This window comes from Haliotis rubra, unplaced genomic scaffold, assembly GCF_003918875.1.
Source record: "Haliotis rubra isolate DU_JTF1 unplaced genomic scaffold, ASM391887v1 Scf71, whole genome shotgun sequence".
Classification (NCBI taxonomy): Eukaryota; Metazoa; Mollusca; class Gastropoda; order Lepetellida; family Haliotidae; genus Haliotis; species Haliotis rubra.
Window position 1 is genome coordinate 1,517,686 of NW_025767424.1, and position 22,340 is coordinate 1,540,025.

At 41.1% G+C, this 22,340-nt stretch overlaps 1 protein-coding gene across 1 annotated transcript in view; it reads left to right on the top strand.

The window, feature by feature from the left end:
* The first annotated feature begins 1,827 nt into the window (after positions 1 to 1,827).
* LOC124259131 (cell wall protein DAN4-like) overlaps positions 1,828 to 22,340 on the top strand; it is a 60,082-nt gene continuing 39,569 nt past the window's right edge. The window contains exons 1-2 of the mRNA XM_046693225.1: positions 1,828 to 1,869; positions 2,794 to 2,902. Of these exons, the coding sequence (XP_046549181.1) occupies positions 1,828 to 1,869; positions 2,794 to 2,902 (151 nt within the window). The remainder of the gene's footprint in view (positions 1,870 to 2,793; positions 2,903 to 22,340) is intronic.

The window sequence follows — 22,340 nt, forward strand, 5'->3', positions numbered from 1 at the left end:
ATCACAGAGTGATACGTGGCACGTTCGTGGTCCTGACAATGTATATATAAACACAACGAAATCACTTCCAGATGACCCCAAATATTAGGATAAAACAACAAATATTACCACAACGACATGAACATTGGGAAAATATTTAAATATATATATATATTAGCTTGAAACAGAGTTTCTCGTTACTCGTTTTCTTAAAATGTTTTGATTTTTTAACTGCTTCGACCCCGAGTCTTATCAGTACTTCTCGGAAATAATCAAAGACGGCATGTATTAGACGTGACTCACTCTAACAGTTTTTTACTGAGATCATTTATCTTCATCACATGTTTACAGAGTAAAAAAACTACCCGTGACTGGTAAAAAAAGGAAAAACATCTTATAATTCTTCGCGAATCAGTACTGAAAGTCAACACGTGACTGTTTTACAGATGCTTGTAAATTCATAAAGGTAATAACTTCTAATGACATGGTACTTTTATTGAATTGTGCTAAATTTACCATATCATCTCTTAAATATCGATCTTCTATATATTGACAACACACATGTCTGCCTATTGCCATTATGCACAATAGCATTATATTGCTTTTTGTACATGGCCGATGGCCTACAAACTGAAATAAACTTCATACAAATGCACAATAGGAGCGGCTGGGAAGTCCAGTGGTCAAGGCTTTCGTTCGCCACGAAGAAGACCGAGTTCGAATCCCAATATTGGTACAATATGTGAAGTTCATTTCTGGTGTTTCTCGCTGTGATGTGGCTGGATTATTGCTAAAAGTGGAGTAAACCCATAATCACTCACACATAGGTCTCTAAATTAAGTTATTCTCTTAATTGTTTATTTCTTTATGATCGGTATAGCTGGGATAGTGTGTAATTACACATGCCAATTATGGAGCCTATTGTCGGAAAATCATTAGTTTACTCAAAAAAACCACATTATCGTAATGTTATGTCCGTTAATTCTACAACCATTTTGTTTTCAGATAAACTGCACACGTCTATTTCATAAACCAAAAAAAATTGAGGTATGCCGATAACTGTCAATATATTTTACAGTTATGATAAATGTTTTGATATGAAATATTAACTCAACGAATCCGAAAGTCAGATCATAATAAATATATTCAAGACTTCAAACCGAGACACAAAATCGATATCAAATTATATATCTAAATCACTTATTTCGTATATATGTTTTGATACGCTCTTCATTAAAAATATATTTCAAATACTACAAAATTAAAAAAACAACAAAAAAGACGTAGAGACCGACGTAAACATTGAGCAATACACAGAAACCATGTAAGTAGCATGTGATCCGTTTCCATATGTGAATTACTCGCATTTAATTCACTTACCATGATTAATTCTCTATGTTTTGTTAAGCAGCGATAAGGTTTCACTTGCAAAGAAAGAGCTTAGTTATCAGACTGGATCTAGGAGGGGTTAACGCTAGCGCTTTGTATGGCCTGGCCTGTTGAGGTCTGCCTGGTAGTGATAAATTACCAAACAACCGTAGAAAGTACCTGACGTTAACTGTTCGCAATCCTAACCTACACCTATACAAACCTCAACATATATGCCAAAGTTTCAGTGTGTCTAGGATCGTGGTCGTGACTCTCCTCCAGGAACTCCTGACATAATGTTGACTTTCGTTGGAATAAGTTGCGGACCTCTGACGTGATCGAGGACCAGATTGAGGACATCGTCGTGCGATTGTTTTTCGTTAAACAATGACAAACTATTATATATGTGTGTTTTTCGGAATAGTTTGTCTGATCCTGGCCATTGAGGCACGGACTAGGCACAGGTACAGGAGACTGGATATGGAGGACGAGGAGGAGTCCTCGTGGTCGGAAGAATTTCGGGTGAGTTGAGAGTATTTTTATTGTGGCGTTTTCATGCTGGGAACCAACTCACGCCTCAGAGAACGCCCTCACTCACTCAACAACCTCACTCAGTCAACAATCTCACTCAGTCAACCTCACTCAGTCGACGCTCTTAGTCAACAACCTCACTCCGTCAATGTGTTCGGTTAACACCCTCACTCACTCAATACACTCATTCACTCAACAACATCGCTGTCAACACACTCACTCACTCAACAACCTCGCTCAGTCAACACCCCCACTTACTCAACAACCTCACTCGGTTAACAACCTCACTCAGTCAATACGTTTAGTTACCAACCTGACTCACCTAACACACACTCAGTCAACAACCTCGCTTACTCAACAACCTCACTCGCTGAACATCCGCAGATGATCAACATCCTTAATAAAACTTTAAACCCTAAATTTTAGTACAGTTACTATTTGATTGTACTGAAAATATTCATAGATAAATTCGTTAACCTTAAGAATTGAAAGGGTAAAGGTCACTCAGTGAAATCCCATTAATCCGTGATGCCACTGTCATAGAGTCCCACAAATGGATACCAGGTGGTTAAAATGGATGCTTAGTAAGAAAAAATGAAAGTCGTCCACTTGTTTGTTGTTTAACGCCGCAATCACCAACATTCCATATATAATTTACGGCGATCTGGACTAGACAATCCAGTGATTGATACCACGAACATCGATTTACACAGTCTCACTATAAGATGCTGTACCTGGTTGGTACATGTTTGACTTGTCATCGCACCTGTCAGCGTAAAGCCATTGCCCGTCATGAATAGAGACAGAATCTAGTCCAGTAGCTCCTTTCACGGAGCAACCTTTACTAAGGTTAACCTTAACTCCCATTCTTTAACATTGTACTAAGGTTACCTTAGTGACTTACGATCACCTTAGTACTTTGTGAAAGGAGGTCCAGTCCCGATTCCTATGTTCAACTGTGCTATCATAGAAATTCCCGTGTCGGTGATAAGCAGCACTGAAGTATTGCTCAGAAACCTGACAGGTGAGATGAAATGGGGATTAACGTCGCGTGCAAGATTATTCCACATATACAGCCACGTGGGTGCACTAGTGGGTGTGGCTGGTACAGGCCCGGACTTATCCCGGTGTTACAGAGCTGCCCACTGAGATACTATGCGGCTGTTAGACATGGTACCCTACTCAGGTTCCACCCCGACCACCCCTTGTTCTACTCCGGTCTGGGGCGGTGGGGTAGCCTAGTGGTTAAAGCGTTGGCTCGTCACGCCGAAGATCCGTGTTCGAATCCCCACATGGGTACAATGTGTGAAGACCATTTCTGGTGTTCCCCGCCGTGATGTTGCTGGAATATTGCTAAAAGCGGCGTAAAACCAAACTCAGTCAGTCAGTCAGTCTACTCCGGTCTGCCGAGCGCCTGTCAAGGGTACCAGCACTTTGTGGTGTGGTTTGATAAGACGGGATCGAACACCGACCTTTCCGCTCTCCGACCATACGCTTAAATTACTAAATTCACATTCACAATATATTATAGGCAATATGGCGTCATATTTTATGTTCTTAGACATTCACCTATTAAAATACTAATTATTATGTGGCATATCCCGTGTTTAAGACATAAATTCAAATTAAAAGTGAATGTTGTACACTATTCATCCCTTTCACTTAGCCTTTCTCCCATCCCCCGTCAACTCCCACCTCTTATTTATATCTGGCACTAGATGGTTAGATGATATAGCATACACAAAATTGGATTTGCTAGAAAAATGTAGAAATTTAAAAAAAATTATTAAAAGAATTAAAAAATAGAGTAACATTTGCCGAAACATTCCAAACGTAACGTCCAAAACACAACCATGTTACCTATATCGAATGTTTCAACATGGAACATCCGTTTCATTTTTGGTTTTCAATTTTGGCTAACAATACGGGTGTATAGTTTCGTTTCCAAGGCAGGTTAGTTTGGATAAAGCCGTACCATGCATGTCTGTTCGATCACTGGCTATTCTCACCATACATCGCTTGCTCAGGCTTACCCGTACGACAGTCGCTCACACTTAGAGTTACGACCGTCAAGAATCACCATGCAACGTCATCGTTGTCACAGCCCGGCCCCCGGAGGTTTAAGCGGGCCGGGTCAATGTACTCACATCAGTACATTTACAGTGTCTCGCCTGTACATGAAAGCACACCGGTATCAGTAAACAAGCTTTTCACACCTGTATACTTACCTGTATCCGAGTAATTGCCAGCTCTTTAAAGCCTTTATTCAGGTAACGCGGCGATTGAAAAATACACTGAATCAGGCGGCCCAACCCAGCAACAGTTTAGATTTCGAATCACGCATGTGAATAATTAATATATTTTGACATATACGTCAGCACTATGATTTGCTCATTTCGGCTACTCACGATATGGCTGAAATATTGCCAAAGTGACTTTAAATTTAAACTCACTCACTCATTTCGGCTACAAACACAGTTGGAAATTTACAGGCAAAGATTGTTTGAGTGAGTTTGTAAATGAATGAATATGGCTTTACGATAGTTTTAACAATATTCCAGCAATATCACGTCGGGGAACACCAGAAATCCCACGTTGTACCCATCTGGGGAATCGAACCCGGGTCTTCATCGTGACGAGCGGACGCTTCATCCATTAGGTTACCACACCGCCCACAGGGAAAGAAGTAGCCATTGATTGGTACCCATTTTCAATGTGTCTATCATTATATCAGTGTTCTTATGTGATCATTAACAACCTGATTGATTCACATCAGAACATTACTTCGAAGACACGTTGATTATTTTTCTAAATGTAAAAATTGTAACGACTTAAAGTGCTTCTCTTATGTAAATGTTTCAACGTTTCAGATCTGAAAAGGTTATTGATTAGAAATTCAACCTTAAAAATATCAAGAAGAGACACTGTTCTTGCATTTATTATCCTGTCAAAGCACTCCGAAAGGAATTAAAAGACGATACATGTACATACATCTATAATTATATTTAGCGAAACATCATGAAGAATATGTTGCATGAAAATAATTTTTGTATCAGAGAGGGCTTCAGATAGGCATTACACCTGTTGACCAATCCGATATGTTTGAAAGTACAGTATCGTCCAAAACACATGTGGGTTTACAAACAACAAACTTCGGTTTACACTACTTGAATCAAAATGGCGGGGCGTGCCAATCAGCTTGGGCCCAAACCCCCTTTAACACCGATATGGCTGTGTGGCAGATAAAGGCAACGTCAACGTCAGAGAATATACAGTCTCGATTATCTTCCGAAATAGTTCAATTTGGGCCTCAAGTAAAATGGTGATGAAAAATATCAAAATGGATCACTGAATCTCAATGATGAAACCTGGTGTTCTCGAAAATGGAAGCCATGTTCTCCTGGTAACACCCGCAACTCTCACCATTAGTATAAGCATGTAAGCATCTGTTTGTTGATTAACGCCACAGAGCGGCGCTCCTAGCATACGACGTTGTCCTGTAAACAAACGAGTCTCTGACCAGGCATTACAGAGCCATTAAAGCGTGCTTCCTGATTTCGTTGAAAATAAAAACGATGTTGAGAAACGAACTGATTTAGACCCACAGTCGGCTGATTCAAGTTTAAAATGTTAAAATGTAATTTTGCATATAATATTTTTGAAACTTTAAGCTTGTTTTACGCCTAATAAAATGTTTTAAAACATATAAATTTATGAAAGGTTGACTGCTCCTTGGCTGGATTTTCACCTGCCTTGTGTATTACAAAACGCTCACTACCTCATTATGAAACACAATGACGTTCCTCTATATACCGATGGCGGTATCGTTGGGCATAACACCCTGTGTGAAACCCTAACCCTAACCTAATGAATGGAGCTATGTACGTGTGGCGTACCTCGGGGCTCCGTCCTAGGTCCGGTCCTCTTTCTCATCGATACAAACCAGCTCAATCCGTCATCGACAGCTTCAAAATCTCGAACTATTCGTATGCAGATGATACCCCAACTCTGGAAGCCTTTCACACCTGCGTTACTATCACCAGCCGTCCAACAACTAGAACTTTGCATTGCTGGAATAATATCATGGATGAACGGCCAAACACTAAGCTCAATGATGAAAAAACAGAGGTTCTACTTGTTGGTAGAAAGCATCACCTAACTGATCTCAGAAATGAAGTCACAATTGGTTCAGCACAAGGGTCTACATCGAGACTTGTGAAAGACCTCTGAGTTCGGATTGACGTAGACCTTTCACCGCAGGAGCAAGTCAACAGAATATGCAAATCATGTTATTTTCATCTTAAATCCATAGGAAACATCAGGAAGTACATCACAGCGGAATGTGCCCACATCCTAGTCAGATGTCTAGTGCTATCCAAACTAGACTACTGCAACGGACTGTTGATTGGCCTCAGCAAACACAATATCTCCAGACTACAGAAAGTACAGAATACAGCTGCAAGAATTATTTCTCTGAAGACTAAATCTGATCACATCTCTCCTGTTCTCAAATCCTTACACTGGCTGCCTATTCATCAGAGAATCAACTTCAAACTTCTCTGCATCACTTTCAGCTGTCTCCACAATAAAGCTCCAGAATATCTCACTGAACTAGTCACAGAATACATTCCATCAAGATCACTCCGGTCCCTGAATCAGCACCTACTACAAGTTCACAAATTCCACCTAGTTTCGTATGGGAAAAGGGCTTTCGCCTATGTTGCACCAACTCTTTGGAACTCTTTACCTTTAGAAATCAAATTATGTAAATCTTTCTCAACCTTCAAGTTAAAACTCACCTGTTTCAAAGTGCCAATAACTGACTCTTTTACTCAATTCTTTTCAGCGCATTGAGCATTCATAAGTGTGTGGACATTTGCGCTTTATAAGTGACATTATTATGTTTTACAGATCAAAGATAGTATGCAGCAGAGAGGGTTCGGGTGATATTATTAGTATATAATAATACAAAAATTTAAAATCTAAATTTATCAAACCTGTGTAGACACATAAGGATTCAAACTCAGAGATTAGTGACATGTATCCAACATGCATGCACGTGCCACGTTCCGTGACGTCAATGGGTTCGTCCTTGAGACTTGCAATACGTTGTTGCACGTGCATTCCGGGAAAGAGAAACAGAGCAAATGAATGCCACACAATACTGTCACTTTGGAAAGCTCAACCCCTGCCCTTGCGATCGTTCAAAAAATTAAACGGCTATTCAAACGCATAGCATGCCAAGGCTCACGTCTGCACAACGCCATGAGGCCATTGGGATGGTCCGTGGGGGAATGTCTCAACGACAAGTGGCTGCACATTTTCACTGCCACCGGAACACCATTTCTGCACTGGTGAGACGCTACCAGAACACAAATGACGTCATCGATCGGCCACGTTCTGGACGTCCACGTGTAACAACGCTAAGACAGGACATATGGATAAACGTGACCCATCTTCGCCACAGGTTTCAGACTGCAGTGATGACTGCCCGAACCATCCCAGGACTTCGCCGTATCCACCCCAACACAGTTCGACAACGTTTACGTCATGACGGGATCAGACAACGACGTCCCGCCATACGGCCTATCCTGACACAACGTCATCGACAAGCTCGCTGAATGTGGTGCCGAAATCATGTCCGCAGACCCTTGTTTTGGTGGAGAAATGTTGTTTTTACAGATGAGTCCAGGTTTAACATTTCCCATAGTGATGGTCGTCAACGTGCCTATAGACGCGTGGGAGAACATTATGCACAGGCCTGTGTCTTGGAGAGGAGTCGCTTTGGTGGTGGTGGTTCCGTGATGATTTGGGGTGGAATAACAGCACGCCAAGAACTCCTTTGGTGATTTTTCAGGGCAACTTAACTGGTGTGGGCTACAGGGATCAGAGTCTTCGACCTGTGGCAATTCCTTTTTCTGCAACGTCATGGCCCTGGGTTAGCATTCCAACAGGACAATGCCCGCCCTCATACGGCAAGGGTTGCTATGGATTTCTTGCAACACCACAACGTTGACTTAGTGCCTTGGCCTGCAAATTCACTGGATCTCTCCCCGATAGAGCATGTTTGGGACGAGATGGATCGACGTCTAGGCCGTCTTCCTCATCCGCCAGATAACGTCCTTGACCTTGCAACAGAACTTGAGTGAATCTGGCGTGACATCCCACAAGCCTTCCTTGCACGTTTGATGCGTCGTCGATGCACTGCTGTTCTCAATGCCGATGGTGGACATACCCGTTATTGAGCTTGTGACATGGTCGTTTGACCCCTGTCCCGCTTGTGGACTCGTCACGTCATTATGATTGACTTTTCAATTGAAATTCTCCCGACTTGTCTCATGATCCCTCCATTAAAGTTTTTATGCACCTTTGACATTGTTATCGTACTTATCAACTGGGATAATATTTTGACAACGCACAGTTTCGTTATGTGGCTAGTATAGGTACACGCAGCGGTGCTCCGTGAAGCATTTTGGGATAGTCGAGATGTGTACCCTGTACTCCACAATTACTTTGAGAGTATTTTCCTTTATGAAAGACTTCATTTTCGTTGTCTTCTTCTTCTTTAGATTAAACAATTGCAGTTCGGGTCTGGGTGACATTTCTTCTTTTTTCGGATAAAAATTAAAATTGCAGGAAAAAGAAAGTACGGTGATCCTTGCATAGTGGGACTGGTTAGGTTCACCAGGAGTTCAGGGCCCTTGACCAGTTTTCAGTCCAAACCTTTTGTAAGCGAGGTCCGCATATTTGTCTTTTTTTAATCCTGTCAATCGCTTTAGTGTTAAAAGGGAAAGGAAGATGGATTTTGATAAACGTTTCAGGACGAAATACAGAAGGATACATTATTCATATGTTCTGTTGATACCAATGGACTTGTACACAAGTGTGTACAACCGCGGAGGACATAAATCTAGTGTGGGTAACATGTGGGTACTGTGTTTGCTCTTCGATGAACGGTACCTACTATATGTAACCCTGGTTATTGCTCAAATGTCTTTGTGCCATAAAAACTCTAAATAATAATCAATTTCTGACACACACTAACAAATACTAACTTTTGATACGAGGGTTTCGAGTGATCATCCTCGACCAGAAGAATTCAAAAACAATGCATGCTGCAAGAGCAATTCAAGGTATTGGTGACTGGCAGGCTACGAAGTATGTCCTGGCCGATGGTGTTTTAATGTGGCCCTTGGTTCTGTGGGACATTTACGATCATCAACCACTGGTTTGTAGATAACAGAGAAGCAGAGAAAATCCCCCCTGACCACACACACACATGCGCACGCACGCACGCACACGCACGGACATGTAAAGACAAACACACATACAAACACGCAAACAAATAAACACAAAGACGCACATGCAAACAAAAACAAACACATAGTATCAAGTAAACACAGGGGAACAAACACAAACAAACCTACAAATGAATATACATACAAACACAAACGCACAAACATACAATCACATATCCACCACACACACACACACACACACACACACACACACAAACAATCAAATATCCATACAAACCCACAAAAACACAACAAACACACACAATCAAATAAACATACCAACAAGCACACACATTCAAGCACACAGAGACATAAAAACGGACATGTACATACACACGCACACACTAACAAAAGATGGTATCAATACTTCTTCCCCACTTAGTGTGGAAGGACGGGTGCTCCAGTCAGCCCCATAAAACATCCCTAATGCATGACTGCCTGTTCTACCTAAGTGTTCTCCATTACCTGAACTTAGCTGTAGACGAGTATTGTCGCCTGCTACATTAATACACACAATACAAATGTCAGGAACACACAAGCGTCGCCGTAAATTAAGCACGCACACATATACAACATTGAACCGTTGTTGGTAACTAACTTGTTCGTGTAGGCGGGTACGTAAACTGTCAGACAAAATACATTAGTTCGTGTTATCTTGATGTGTTTGATTACAGGACTGGTTAATTCGTGCAAATTCCTTTACCCGTACCGAACATTTCCACGTCACTGTTAATTTATACTTGGAAACAACAAATGAGCGTTTGATGTACATTTGGCCAGTTTGTCTTGTTCGAGACAGAACTTGTATTCCCCACTGCTTTAGTACATGCACTTGTGTCTCTGAAAGGGGGAGTAGGGTGAGAGGTGATGGTAGCAATACTACAACGGTCTCATCAGCCCAGTTTTCAGTCCAAACTTTTCGTAAGCGAAGTCGGCTTATTTGTTGTTGTCTTTCTGAATCCTGTTAATCGCTTTAAAAAGTGTTAAAAGGGAAAGTAAGAACGATTTTGATAAACGGTTCAAAAAAGGCAAAAACACGCTGTACCCATTGCACCATGTGGGGAAACGAACCCGGATCTTCTCCGTGACAGGCAAACGCTTTAAACATTAAAACATTTATTAACTCACGCTAACAATTTCTTATTCAAATACTTAATGTACTCTCGCTAACATTGTCTCTTATTCAAATACTTATGTACTCTCGCTAACATTGTCTCTTATTCAAGTATTTATTTAGTCTCGCTAACATTGTCTCTCATTCAAGTATTTATTTACTCACGCTAACATTGTCTCTCATTCAAGTATATTCACTCACGCTAACATTTTTTATTCAAATACTTAACGTACTCTCGTTAACATTGTCTCTCATTCAAGTATTAGTTCAGTCACGCATACATTGTCTCTTATTCAAATACTTATGTACTTTCGCTAACACTGTCTCTTATTCAAATACTTAACGTACTCTCGCTAACATTGTCTCTCATTCAAGTACTTATGTATTCTCGCTAACATTGTCTCTTATTCAAATACTTAAGTTACGTACTCACTGCTAACATTGTCTCTCTTCACATGTATACTTACGTATTGCACTCTAACACGTCTCTTATTCAAATACTTACAATCACTGCTAACATTGTCTTCGCTAACATTGTCTCTTATTCTCTCATTCAACATTGTCTCTTATTCAAATACTCACGCTAACGTACTCTCGCTAACATTGTCTCTCATTCAAATACTTACGTACTCTCATTCGCTAACTAATTGTCTCTCATTCAAATAACATTGTCTCTACTTTCAAATTCACTCACGCTAACATTGTCTCTTATTCAAATACTTACGTACTCTCGCTAACATTGTCTCTTATTCAAATACTTATGTACTCTCGCTAACATTGTCTCTTATTCAAATACTTATGTACTCTCGCTAACATTGTCTCTTATTCAAATACTTATGTACTCTCGCTAACATTGTCTCTTATTCAAATACTTACGTACTCTCGCTAACATTGTCTCTTATTCAAATACTTACGTACTCTCGCTAACATTGTCTCTTATTCAAATACTTACGTACTCTCGCTAACATTGTCTCTTATTCAAATACTTACGTACTCTCGCTAACATTGTCTCTCATTCAAATACTTACGTATTAACACTGTCTCTTATTCAAATACTTACTCGCTAACATTGTCTCTCAAATATTCAAATATTGTCTCTTACGTACTCTCGCTAACATTGTCTCTCATTCAAAATACTAACACTGTCTCTTATTCAAACTTACTACTTCGCTAACACTGTCTCTTATTCAAATACTTACGTACTCTCGCTAACATTGTCTCTCATTCAAATACTTACGTACTCTCGCTAACATTGTCTCTTATTCAAATACTTACGTACTCTCGCTAACATTGTCTCTCATTCAAATACTTACGTACTCAACGCTAACACTTTGTCTCTCTTATTCAAATACTCATTCGTACTCTCGCTAACACTGTCTCTCATTCAAATACTTACGTACTCTCGCTAACACTGTCTCTATTCAAATACTTATGTACTCTCGCTAACACTGTCTCTTATTCAAATACTTACGTACTCTCGCTAACACTGTCTCTTATTCAAATACTTACGTACTCTCGCTAACATTGTCTCTTATTCAAATACTTATGTAATCTCGCTAACACTGTCTCTTATTCAAATAGTTATTTATTCACGCTAACATTGTCTCTCATTGAAGTACTACTTCATCTACCATCACTTTCATTTGTCTCTCATTCAAGAACTTATCACTCATGCTAACACGTGATCTCATTCAACTGCCACTATCCATTTTTAACACACGCTGACACAATATACCATAATATTCGCTCTCACAGGGTCTCGTTTGGTCATTTACATAAGCAGATAGTTTATCCTTCAATCATTCATTTATTCACACACAGTAACATTATTTCGTTCAATTATCCGTTGTGTGTAAGGTGACATAGTCTCCCATTCAATCATTTATATATTTACGTACATATGCCTCATTCAATAATCCATTTATTTACACACGTAGACATAGTCTCTCATACAGTTGTATATACATCCACTCACTCTCTTAACTCTCGGGGCGGTGGGGTAGCCTAATGGTTAAAGCGTTGGCTCGTCACGCCGAAGACCCGGGTTCGAATCCCCATTTCTGGTGTCCCCCGCCGTGATGTTGCTGGAATATTGCTAAAAGCGGCGTAAAACCAAACTCAGTCAGTCAGTCAGTCTTAACTCTCGTCATATTTACACACGTTGATACGGTCTTTTATTCAACCATTAATTTATTCATTCACTCACATTAATATAGCCTTCCATCCTAACTAAGGTTCAGTCAGTCAATCTTTCATCAACACTATCTTAATATAAGAAAACTCTATCTCTAAGACAGAAAGGATGGTTTATTCAGTCATTTCTGAATTCGCCGTGTGTTTTGTTTACAATGCCAAAATGTCCCTGACATACTTCGCGGAAAATAGAACCAGATTTCTTTATCTATTTCATTAAAGCTTTTGTGGATGAAGATTATCAGTTCGAGATTAGTCCTATTCATCACTTATTCATACAGTGAAGACAATTCAGCCTTGCCGCTTACACCAGTACGGTGAATCAATTTGTCACCAAGCTGTGTGGCGTGTGAAGACAAGACCAGCGAATATTGCCTACCTTTATGTGCGGCTGCAGTACGTTAAACGCTTGTTATTTGAAGCATCTAAATTATATTCCGTCTGCCGACCAGTCCTTGTTTACCTAATGCCATTAACAACACAAGTACCATGATTATAACAACAACCGACTCTTCGGGGCTCGAATTGGAGGAGTGAGTGAGGCGGACGTTTTACCCTGCTTTGAGGCGGTCTGTAACATATACTCATGCACAATGTTATACAACAACCGCTCTTCAGCTCGCATTGGAGGAGTGAGTGATTTGGGTTTACACTGCTTTGACCGGTATTTCATATATCATGGTAATAAGTCAGGTCAAAACCATGTAAGTCTTCAAACATCATGGTAATAAGTGGCAAAAATTAACGAGTAGACGGGGGGATGCGTTATCAAACTCTGTATTCTATTAGCGAATGTGTGACCATGGAATTTTATCACGGCGGGCGACACCAGAAATGGACTCTCAGAGTGTACTTATTCTTTGTGAGGAATCGCACTTTGCGAAACGGGGTCTTCAACATATATCTAGCATTTAGTGATGTTTATACCGAATTTAAACTTTTAGTTAGTGAAATTAATTATATTAGTGTTAGTGTATTGAGTTTATCATTCAGAAACAAAATGAACATTGTTAACAAAACCGACGTTCATTGTGATTATAATTTTACTAGTGAAAATAATGAATATGATCGACTATCATAAACGCCAAACCGATGATTTAATGATAAAATTAAAACTATCCACACCACTGCTACTGCTAGAATTGATCCATAAATGTCGCCTCAATCAACGTGGCAGTTAGACCCGTTAATCCGGACGTCATCGTTCCAATAAAATCATCATTAACATCAATTCCGGATAAACGAGTCAAGGTTTCCGTATTAATGGGGCTTCTGTGTACATTCCTGTGTGACTACTCTCATGAGTCAGATCTCCTATCAAGCCTGCGAATGTCCAAAATAACTGAATAATATACATGTAATACGACTAAATATCATCTTATCTCAAAATCAAATATATTGACAACCTAAGAGCAACAAATCAAATTCCGTCCTAGATTGAAATTAGATAATAACAATTAAACAAATTAAATGTTGATTTTTACAAACATTTTCTAATATTCATGATTACACTGACATATATGATATATTGTTAACCTTCGGTGCTCCCAGATACAGTTTTAAGACATTGGACATAGTGACTGTGAAATCTAGGTGTGGCAACTAAAATTAGAAATGGCAGAAAAAAACAACAAATCATTTGAATTAAATATACTAACTACTCAAAACGGATGACTTCGTTCATTTCTTTTGGTGACAGTTGCATTCTACAGACGTTTTCAGTTAAGGACCTTTATGAATATTGTTAAATATCGATAAGAGTTCATCAGATTCATAATAAATCATGAGATGAGTTAATTAAATGCAAGCACTTAACTCCCTTTTACAGGAATTATTATTATTATTATAATATTATTCTATATTCATTTCTTTGTCCTGTGAACAAAAGCAACACAGTCCAGCATTGGGGCAGTACTTTTTTTAGCTACACGTAGCCACCATTATCTAAATCTGGGTCGGTTGGTCTAAAATATAAAAATTAAGAATTTAGAAAAAAACCTCTTTATTCGTTTATATCTACATTATAAAAGAAGACAGGAGTGCATATGGAAAATCTGCACCCTAAAGAAGAACATTTATTCTGCTTTCTTTGCTATTCAGAAAATTAAAAAATATATACACAAAACCATGTGTTGTCAAATTTGCATATTTTGAATCCATAACACAGATGGCACTGCAAACAAAAACATCAGAGAACAACAAAGAACAATCCAAAACATGTGTTCCCGGGTCACTAATACCCCCGACCATGACTCCCGACTTCAGCTGAACAACAACTAATATTGATTATTGTTGATAAAAACACAATATCTGTACTAAACTTTGCAAATCACCTTTCCTATAACCAAAGAAACCATTACCCAAATCAGAAAACAATCCATTAAAGATTAAAGTTTTTGGCTGTTTTTTTTCCCCGGGATCAAAGATGTAATTTGTGATAATTCTTGATACATTTATAACATCAAAATAAAAGATTGCACAACACCTCTTCTATAGGTATGGCGGTTTAAAACCAAATTTGAACAGATTTCTTTAAGACACTGGTTGAACAAACATTTCTACGTTCAAATTTGTAAATTTCTGTAATTCTTTTTAAAAATAAAATATCATAATTTAAGGTTTCACCTCTCCCTCAGACAAAGACGGAAGGTGGTCTCCAAATTTGAAAACAATCCATCCAATAAATAGGAACGATTTTTTTAATGGATAGACAACTTCTTTTGAAAAATGGATGCGACGTTTCGGGGCAGATGCTTGATAACGGTGTTAGCATCTACACCGAAACGTCGCATCATTGCAATAAAGAGGCCCCGTTCATCGTACCAGCTTCTGAATGCCACTCAAAGAAATCCAACCAATATTGGTCAAGTTATTTGTTGAACAGACTTTTTGTGTTCAAAGTTGTAAATTTCTGTATTTCTTTAGCGAAATAAAATGTTTTAATATCAAAATTTGCACTGCACATCTAATTTACACAAAGAAGGTTTTTTTAAATTTTAAAATAATCCAGCACAAAGGTTTCAAGATATTTATTGAACAAACGTTTCCAAGTTCCAATTTGTGAATTTCTATAATAATAAAAAAGCAAATTATAATTATACTTTGCACTGCAAGTGTTCAGGTCGGGGATATAAAAAGCATCAGAGAACATCAAAATAGACTGAAACAGATGTTACTGTTACAAAGTTAGACATTGGACATTGTCATTCAAAAGGTTGCTTCACTAGTGTGTTAAAGAAAGAAGAGTGTTAATACCTAGCTCGTGAACATAATACTTTTTTGTACTGTACATGTATATGAAAGGTAGTAATACTGAAACAACCAGTGAAGATCGGCGACAGAATCGGTTTTCAGCAAGCCATGCTTGTCGTTAGAGCGATCAACAAGATTGCTGACTGGTTGACTCATGTAATCGTGTCCCCATTGCGTAGAAGGATGCTCATGATGTCGATCACTGGTCCAGATTATTTACAGACCGGCGTCATACAGTTCGGCTACTGCGGCGTTAAAGAACAAACAAACAAACAAACAAACAACCTAATACTGAAACATTGTGCGGTTCCCAGTAAGCGGTGTTTCTATATGTACCTACTACTCTTGGGCGATGGGGTAGAATAGTTGTTAAAGCGTTCGCTCGGCACGCCGAAAACCCGGATTTGATTGTCCACAGGGGTATAATGCATGAAGCCCGTTCCTTGTGTTCCCCGCCATGCTGTTATTGGAATATTGCTGAAAAGCAGCGTTAAACCATACTCAATCTCTAGATCCGACATAGTGAGAAAACCACATGGCGAAAACTGCATTTATAGATTCTGTTTTTGAAAAAAATATAAGATTTATACTCATGCCAATAATGGTTGTCACCCCCCTCCCCACCCCAACCCCACACACACCTCGCACCCCCATCCCACACACCCTCTCCAATTAAAAAAATTGAAGGGGGTGACAACCATTATTGGCATGAGTATATAAGATAATCTTCAAACAGTAAACTTGTGGGACATGACTGAGTGAGTGAGTTTAGTTTTACGCCACTTTTAGCACTATTCCAGCAATATAACGGCGAGGGACACCAGAAGTGAGCTATACACATTGTATCCATGTGGGGAAGCGAACAAGGGCCTTCGGCGTGACAAGCGAACGCTTTAACCACTAGGCTACTCCACCGCCCTTGTGGTACATAGCACAGTTTAGGTTGTAAATGGTGTTTGCAAACACAATATGACAGTAATAAATGTCCAAGTATGCCAGCCTACCGGGGCTTAAATCTTGGAAACAACTAGGACATGTTCAAGAGGACTGACGCTATTGCAATAAAAGCACGCATTGGACATTGCGAGCATAGGGTAGATTTCACAAGACGAACGTTAAAGGAGCCTTGATTGTCTACATGCCACTGTCGTTCGGGATATGTATGTGAGGTTAGGCAACACATATACAGTGAAATATTTACATAATGAACATGTTAAAACGAGTTTGGTTATATGGGTGTGGGGGGGTTGGGGTTGAGTTTTTTTTGTCTTTAGTGGCCCCTTTGTGTTCGTTATAACCGGAGTTAACTGTGTTTCTGTAGGAACATTGTGTGAGTAGCGGATGTTACCCATGAACAGGATATGCTAAGCATTCAGCGGTAGTATCCTTAGATCCATTTTTATTATATCGAGGGTATTAAATTAGGGATTTAGCTGGAATATTGCCATGGCTTGAAATTATTCGTATACTTTGATTATCATTTCCTTTCAGAGATGACTTAATTGAGTTGGATCTTTTTTAATGACAAATATAAAATGCGTTTCTTTAATGTTACTTTATTCCAGAAAACACATTTTCAAAACAGCGGAAATACAGCAGAGGAATGGACGGGCTCAAATAATCAACATAGAAAGCTTCTTTCAACAAATCAGGTAAATATCCACCCAGCTCCGTCCTTAAAAGCACCTCTGCTTTCAGGAAGGAACAAGGCAAACCTGCTGAAGAGCATCTTAGCTCAAGGTATCACCAAACACCCTGAAGCAATTAGTATAGACACCAGTCAGGAAAATAATGAGAAACATTATTTGTCCAGTGTTCTCATGCGACAGCGTGTTAAAAAACATTTGGCATCTTCAAAATCTTCTGAATCTGCACCAGAGAATACAGAAGAGATTCGGTCAAACAAAGAAAACAAAACCAATTTCAACTATAACAATGCCACATTAAACAATACGTTACTAAGTACAAACAACAGATATAGAAGGGATGCTGTTTCAAAAAACGACTCAACCTCAACCACAGAAACAACTACTGCAAGTCAGCTGACAACCTCGGAATCCACATCTACAAAAGAGGTAATCACACAGTCATCACTTTCCAACCAAACAACAGAAGCTACCGAAACGTCCAGCACACTCTCGTTCGTGCCTTCAACAGAGAGCACGACTGAATCAATTACAGGACCAACCCAAACATCCACCTCTACAGAGGAAGCATCAAGCACTTCGCAAAGTACATCTCCGACACAGGAAAGTACAACAGAGGTAACCACCAGCCCAACCTCTTCCCAGACTGAGGAAACCACTTCTCAAGCTTCCACATCTTCCGAGGAAACTACATCAGCAGAGGTAACTTCCCCACAGTCTGCATCCACAGAAACGTCTACTGCAAGTCAGCTGACAACCTCAGAATCCACATCTACAAAAGAGGTAATCACACAGTCATCACTTTCCAACCAAACAACAGAAGCTACCGAAACGTCCAGCACACTCTCGTCCGTGCCTTCAACAGAGAGCACGACTGAATCAATTACAGGACCAACCCAAACATCCACCTCTACAGAGGAAGCATCAAGCACTTCGCAAAGTACATCTCCGACACAGGAAAGTACAACAGAGGTAACCACCAGCCCAACCTCTTCCCAGACTGAGGAAACCACTTCTCAAGCTTCCACATCTTCCGAGGAAACTACATCAAGCAGAGGTAACTTCCCCACAGTCTGCATCCACAGAAACGTCTACTGCAAGTCAGCTGACAACCTCGGAATCCACATCTACAAAAGAGGTAATCACACAGTCATCACTTTCCAACCAAACAACAGAAGCTACCGAAACGTCCAGCACACTCTCGTCCGTGCCTTCAACAGAGAGCACGACTGAATCAATTACAGGACCAACCCAAACATCCACCTCTACAGAGGAAGCATCAAGCACTTCGCAAAGTACATCTCCGACACAGGAAAGTACAACAGAGGTAACCACCAGCCCAACCTCTTCCCAGACTGAGGAAACCACTTCTCAAGCTTCCACATCTTCCGAGGAAACTACATCAGCAGAGGTAACTTCCCCACAGTCTGCATCCACAGAAACGTCTACTGCAAGTCAGCTGACAACCTCGGAATCCACATCTACAAAAGAGGTAATCACACAGTCATCACTTTCCAACCAAACAACAGAAGCTACCGAAACGTCCAGCACACTCTCGTCCGTGCCTTCAACAGAGAGCACGACTGAATCAATTACAGGACCAACCCAAACATCCACCTCTACAGAGGAAGCATCAAGCACTTCGCAAAGTACATCTCCGACACAGGAAAGTACAACAGAGGTAACCACCAGCCCAACCTCTTCCCAGACTGAGGAAACCACTTCTCAAGCTTCCACATCTTCCGAGGAAACTACATCAGCAGAGGTAACTTCCCCACAGTCTGCATCCACAGAAACGTCTACTGCAAGTCAGCTGACAACCTCGGAATCCACATCTACAAAAGAGGTAATCACACAGTCATCACTTCCCAACCAAACAACAGAAGCTACCGAAACGTCCAGCACACTCTCGTCCCGTGCCTTCAACAGAGAGCACGACTGAATCAATTACAGGACCAACCCAAACATCCACCTCTACAGAGGAAGCATCAAGCACTTCGCAAAGTACATCTCCGACACAGGAAAGTACAACAGAGGTAACCACCAGCCCAACCTCTTCCCAGACTGAGGAAACCACTTCTCAAGCTTCCACATCTTCCGAGGAAACTACATCAGCAGAGGTAACTTCCCCACAGTCTGCATCCACAGAAACGTCTACTGCAAGTCAGCTGACAACCTCGGAATCCACATCTACAAAAGAGGTAATCACACAGTCATCACTTTCCAACCAAACAACAGAAGCTACCGAAACGTCCAGCACACTCTCGTCCGTGCCTTCAACAGAGAGCACGACTGAATCAATTACAGGACCAACCCAAACATCCACCTCTACAGAGGAAGCATCAAGCACTTCGCAAAGTACATCTCCGACACAGGAAAGTACAACAGAGGTAACCACCAGCCCAACCTCTTCCCAGACTGAGGAAACCACTTCTCAAGCTTCCACATCTTCCGAGGAAACTACATCAGCAGAGGTAACTTCCCCACAGTCTGCATCCACAGAAACGTCTACTGCAAGTCAGCTGACAACCTCGGAATCCACATCTACAAAAGAGGTAATCACACAGTCATCACTTCCCAACCAAACAACAGAAGCTACCGAAACGTCCAGCACACTCTCACCCGTGCCTTCAACAGAGAGCACGACTGAATCAATTACAGGACCAACCCAAACATCCACCTCTACAGAGGAAGCATCAAGCACTTCGCAAAGTACATCTCCGACACAGGAAAGTACAACAGAGGTAACCACCAGCCCAACCTCTTCCCAGACTGAGGAAACCACTTCTCAAGCTTCCACATCTTCCGAGGAAACTACATCAGCAGAGGTAACTTCCCACAGTCTGCATCCACAGAAACGTCTACTGCAAGTCAGCTGACAACCTCGGAATCCACATCTACAAAAGAGGTAATCACACAGTCATCACTTCCCAACCAAACAACAGAAGCTACCGAAACGTCCAGCACACTCTCGTCCGTGCCTTCAACAGAGAGCACGACTGAATCAATTACAGGACCAACCCAAACATCCACCTCTACAGAGGAAACATCAAGCACTTCGCAAAGTACATCTCCGACACAGGAAAGTACAACAGAGGTAACCACCAGCCCAACCTCTTCCCAGACTGAGGAAACCACTTCTCAAGCTTCCACATCTTCCGAGGAAACTACATCAGCAGAGGTAACTTACCCACAGTCTGCATCCACAGAAACGTCTACTGCAAGTCAGCTGACAACCTCGGAATCCACATCTACAAAAGAGGTAATCACACAGTCATCACTTTCCAACCAAACAACAGAAGCTACCGAAACGTCCAGCACACTCTCACCCGTGCCTTCAACAGAGAGCACGACTGAATCAATTACAGGACCAACCCAAACATCCACCTCTACAGAGGAAGCATCAAGCACTTCGCAAAGTACATCTCCGACACAGGAAAGTACAACAGAGGTAACCACCAGCCCAACCTCTTCCCAGACTGAGGAAACCACTTCTCAAGCTTCCACATCTTCCGAGGAAACTACATCAGCAGAGGTAACTTCCCCACAGTCTGCATCCACAGAAACGTCTACTGCAAGTCAGCTGACAACCTCGGAATCCACATCTACAAAAGAGGTAATCACACAGTCATCACTTTCCAACCAAACAACAGAAGCTACCGAAACGTCCAGCACACTCTCACCCGTGCCTTCAACAGAGAGCACGACTGAATCAATTACAGGACCAACCCAAACATCCACCTCTACAGAGGAAGCATCAAGCACTTCGCAAAGTACATCTCCGACACAGGAAAGTACAACAGAGGTAACCACCAGCCCAACCTCTTCCCAGACTGAGGAAACCACTTCTCAAGCTTCCACATCTTCCGAGGAAACTACATCAGCAGAGGTAACTTCCCCACAGTCTGCATCTACAGAAACGTCTACTGCAAGTGAGCTGACAACCTCGGAATCCACATCTACAAAAGAGGTAATCACACAGTCATCACTTTCCAACCAAACAACAGAAGCTACCGAAACGTCCAGCACACTCTCACCCGTGCCTTCAACAGAGAGCACGACTGAATCAATTACAGGACCAACCCAAACATCCACCTCTACAGAGGAAGCATCAAGCACTTCGCAAAGTACATCTCCGACACAGGAAAGTACAACAGAGGTAACCACCAGCCCAACCTCTTCCCAGACTGAGGAAACCACTTCTCAAGCTTTCACATCTTCCGAGGAAACTACATCAGTAGAGGTAACTTCCCCACAGTCTGCATCCACAGAAACGTCTACTGCAAGTCAGCTGACAACCTCGGAATCCACATCTACAAAGAGGTAATCACACAGTCATCACTTCCCAACCAAACAACAGAAGCTACCGAAACGTCCAGCACACTCTCGTCCGTGCCTTCAACAGAGAGCACGACTGAATCAATTACAGGACCAACCCAAACATCCACCTCTACAGAGGAAGCATCAAGCACTTCGCAAAGTACATCTCCGACACAGGAAAGTACAACAGAGGTAACCACCAGCCCAACCTCTTCCCAGACTGAGGAAACCACTTCTCAAGCTTCCACATCTTCCGAGGAAACTACATCAGCAGAGGTAACTTACCCAAAGACTGCATCTACAGAAACGTCTACTGCAAGTCAGCTGACAACCTCGGAATCCACATCTACAAAAGAGGTAATCACACAGTCATCACTTTCCAACCAAACAACAGAAGCTACCGAAACGTCCAGCACACTCTCACCCGTGCCTTCAACAGAGAGCACGACTGAATCAATTACAGGACCAACCCAAACATCCACCTCTACAGAGGAAGCATCAAGCACTTCGCAAAGTACATCTCCGACACAGGAAAGTACAACAGAGGTAACCACCAGCCCAACCTCTTCCCAGACTGAGGAAACCACTTCTCAAGCTTCCACATCTTCCGAGGAAACTACATCAGCAGAGGTAACTTCC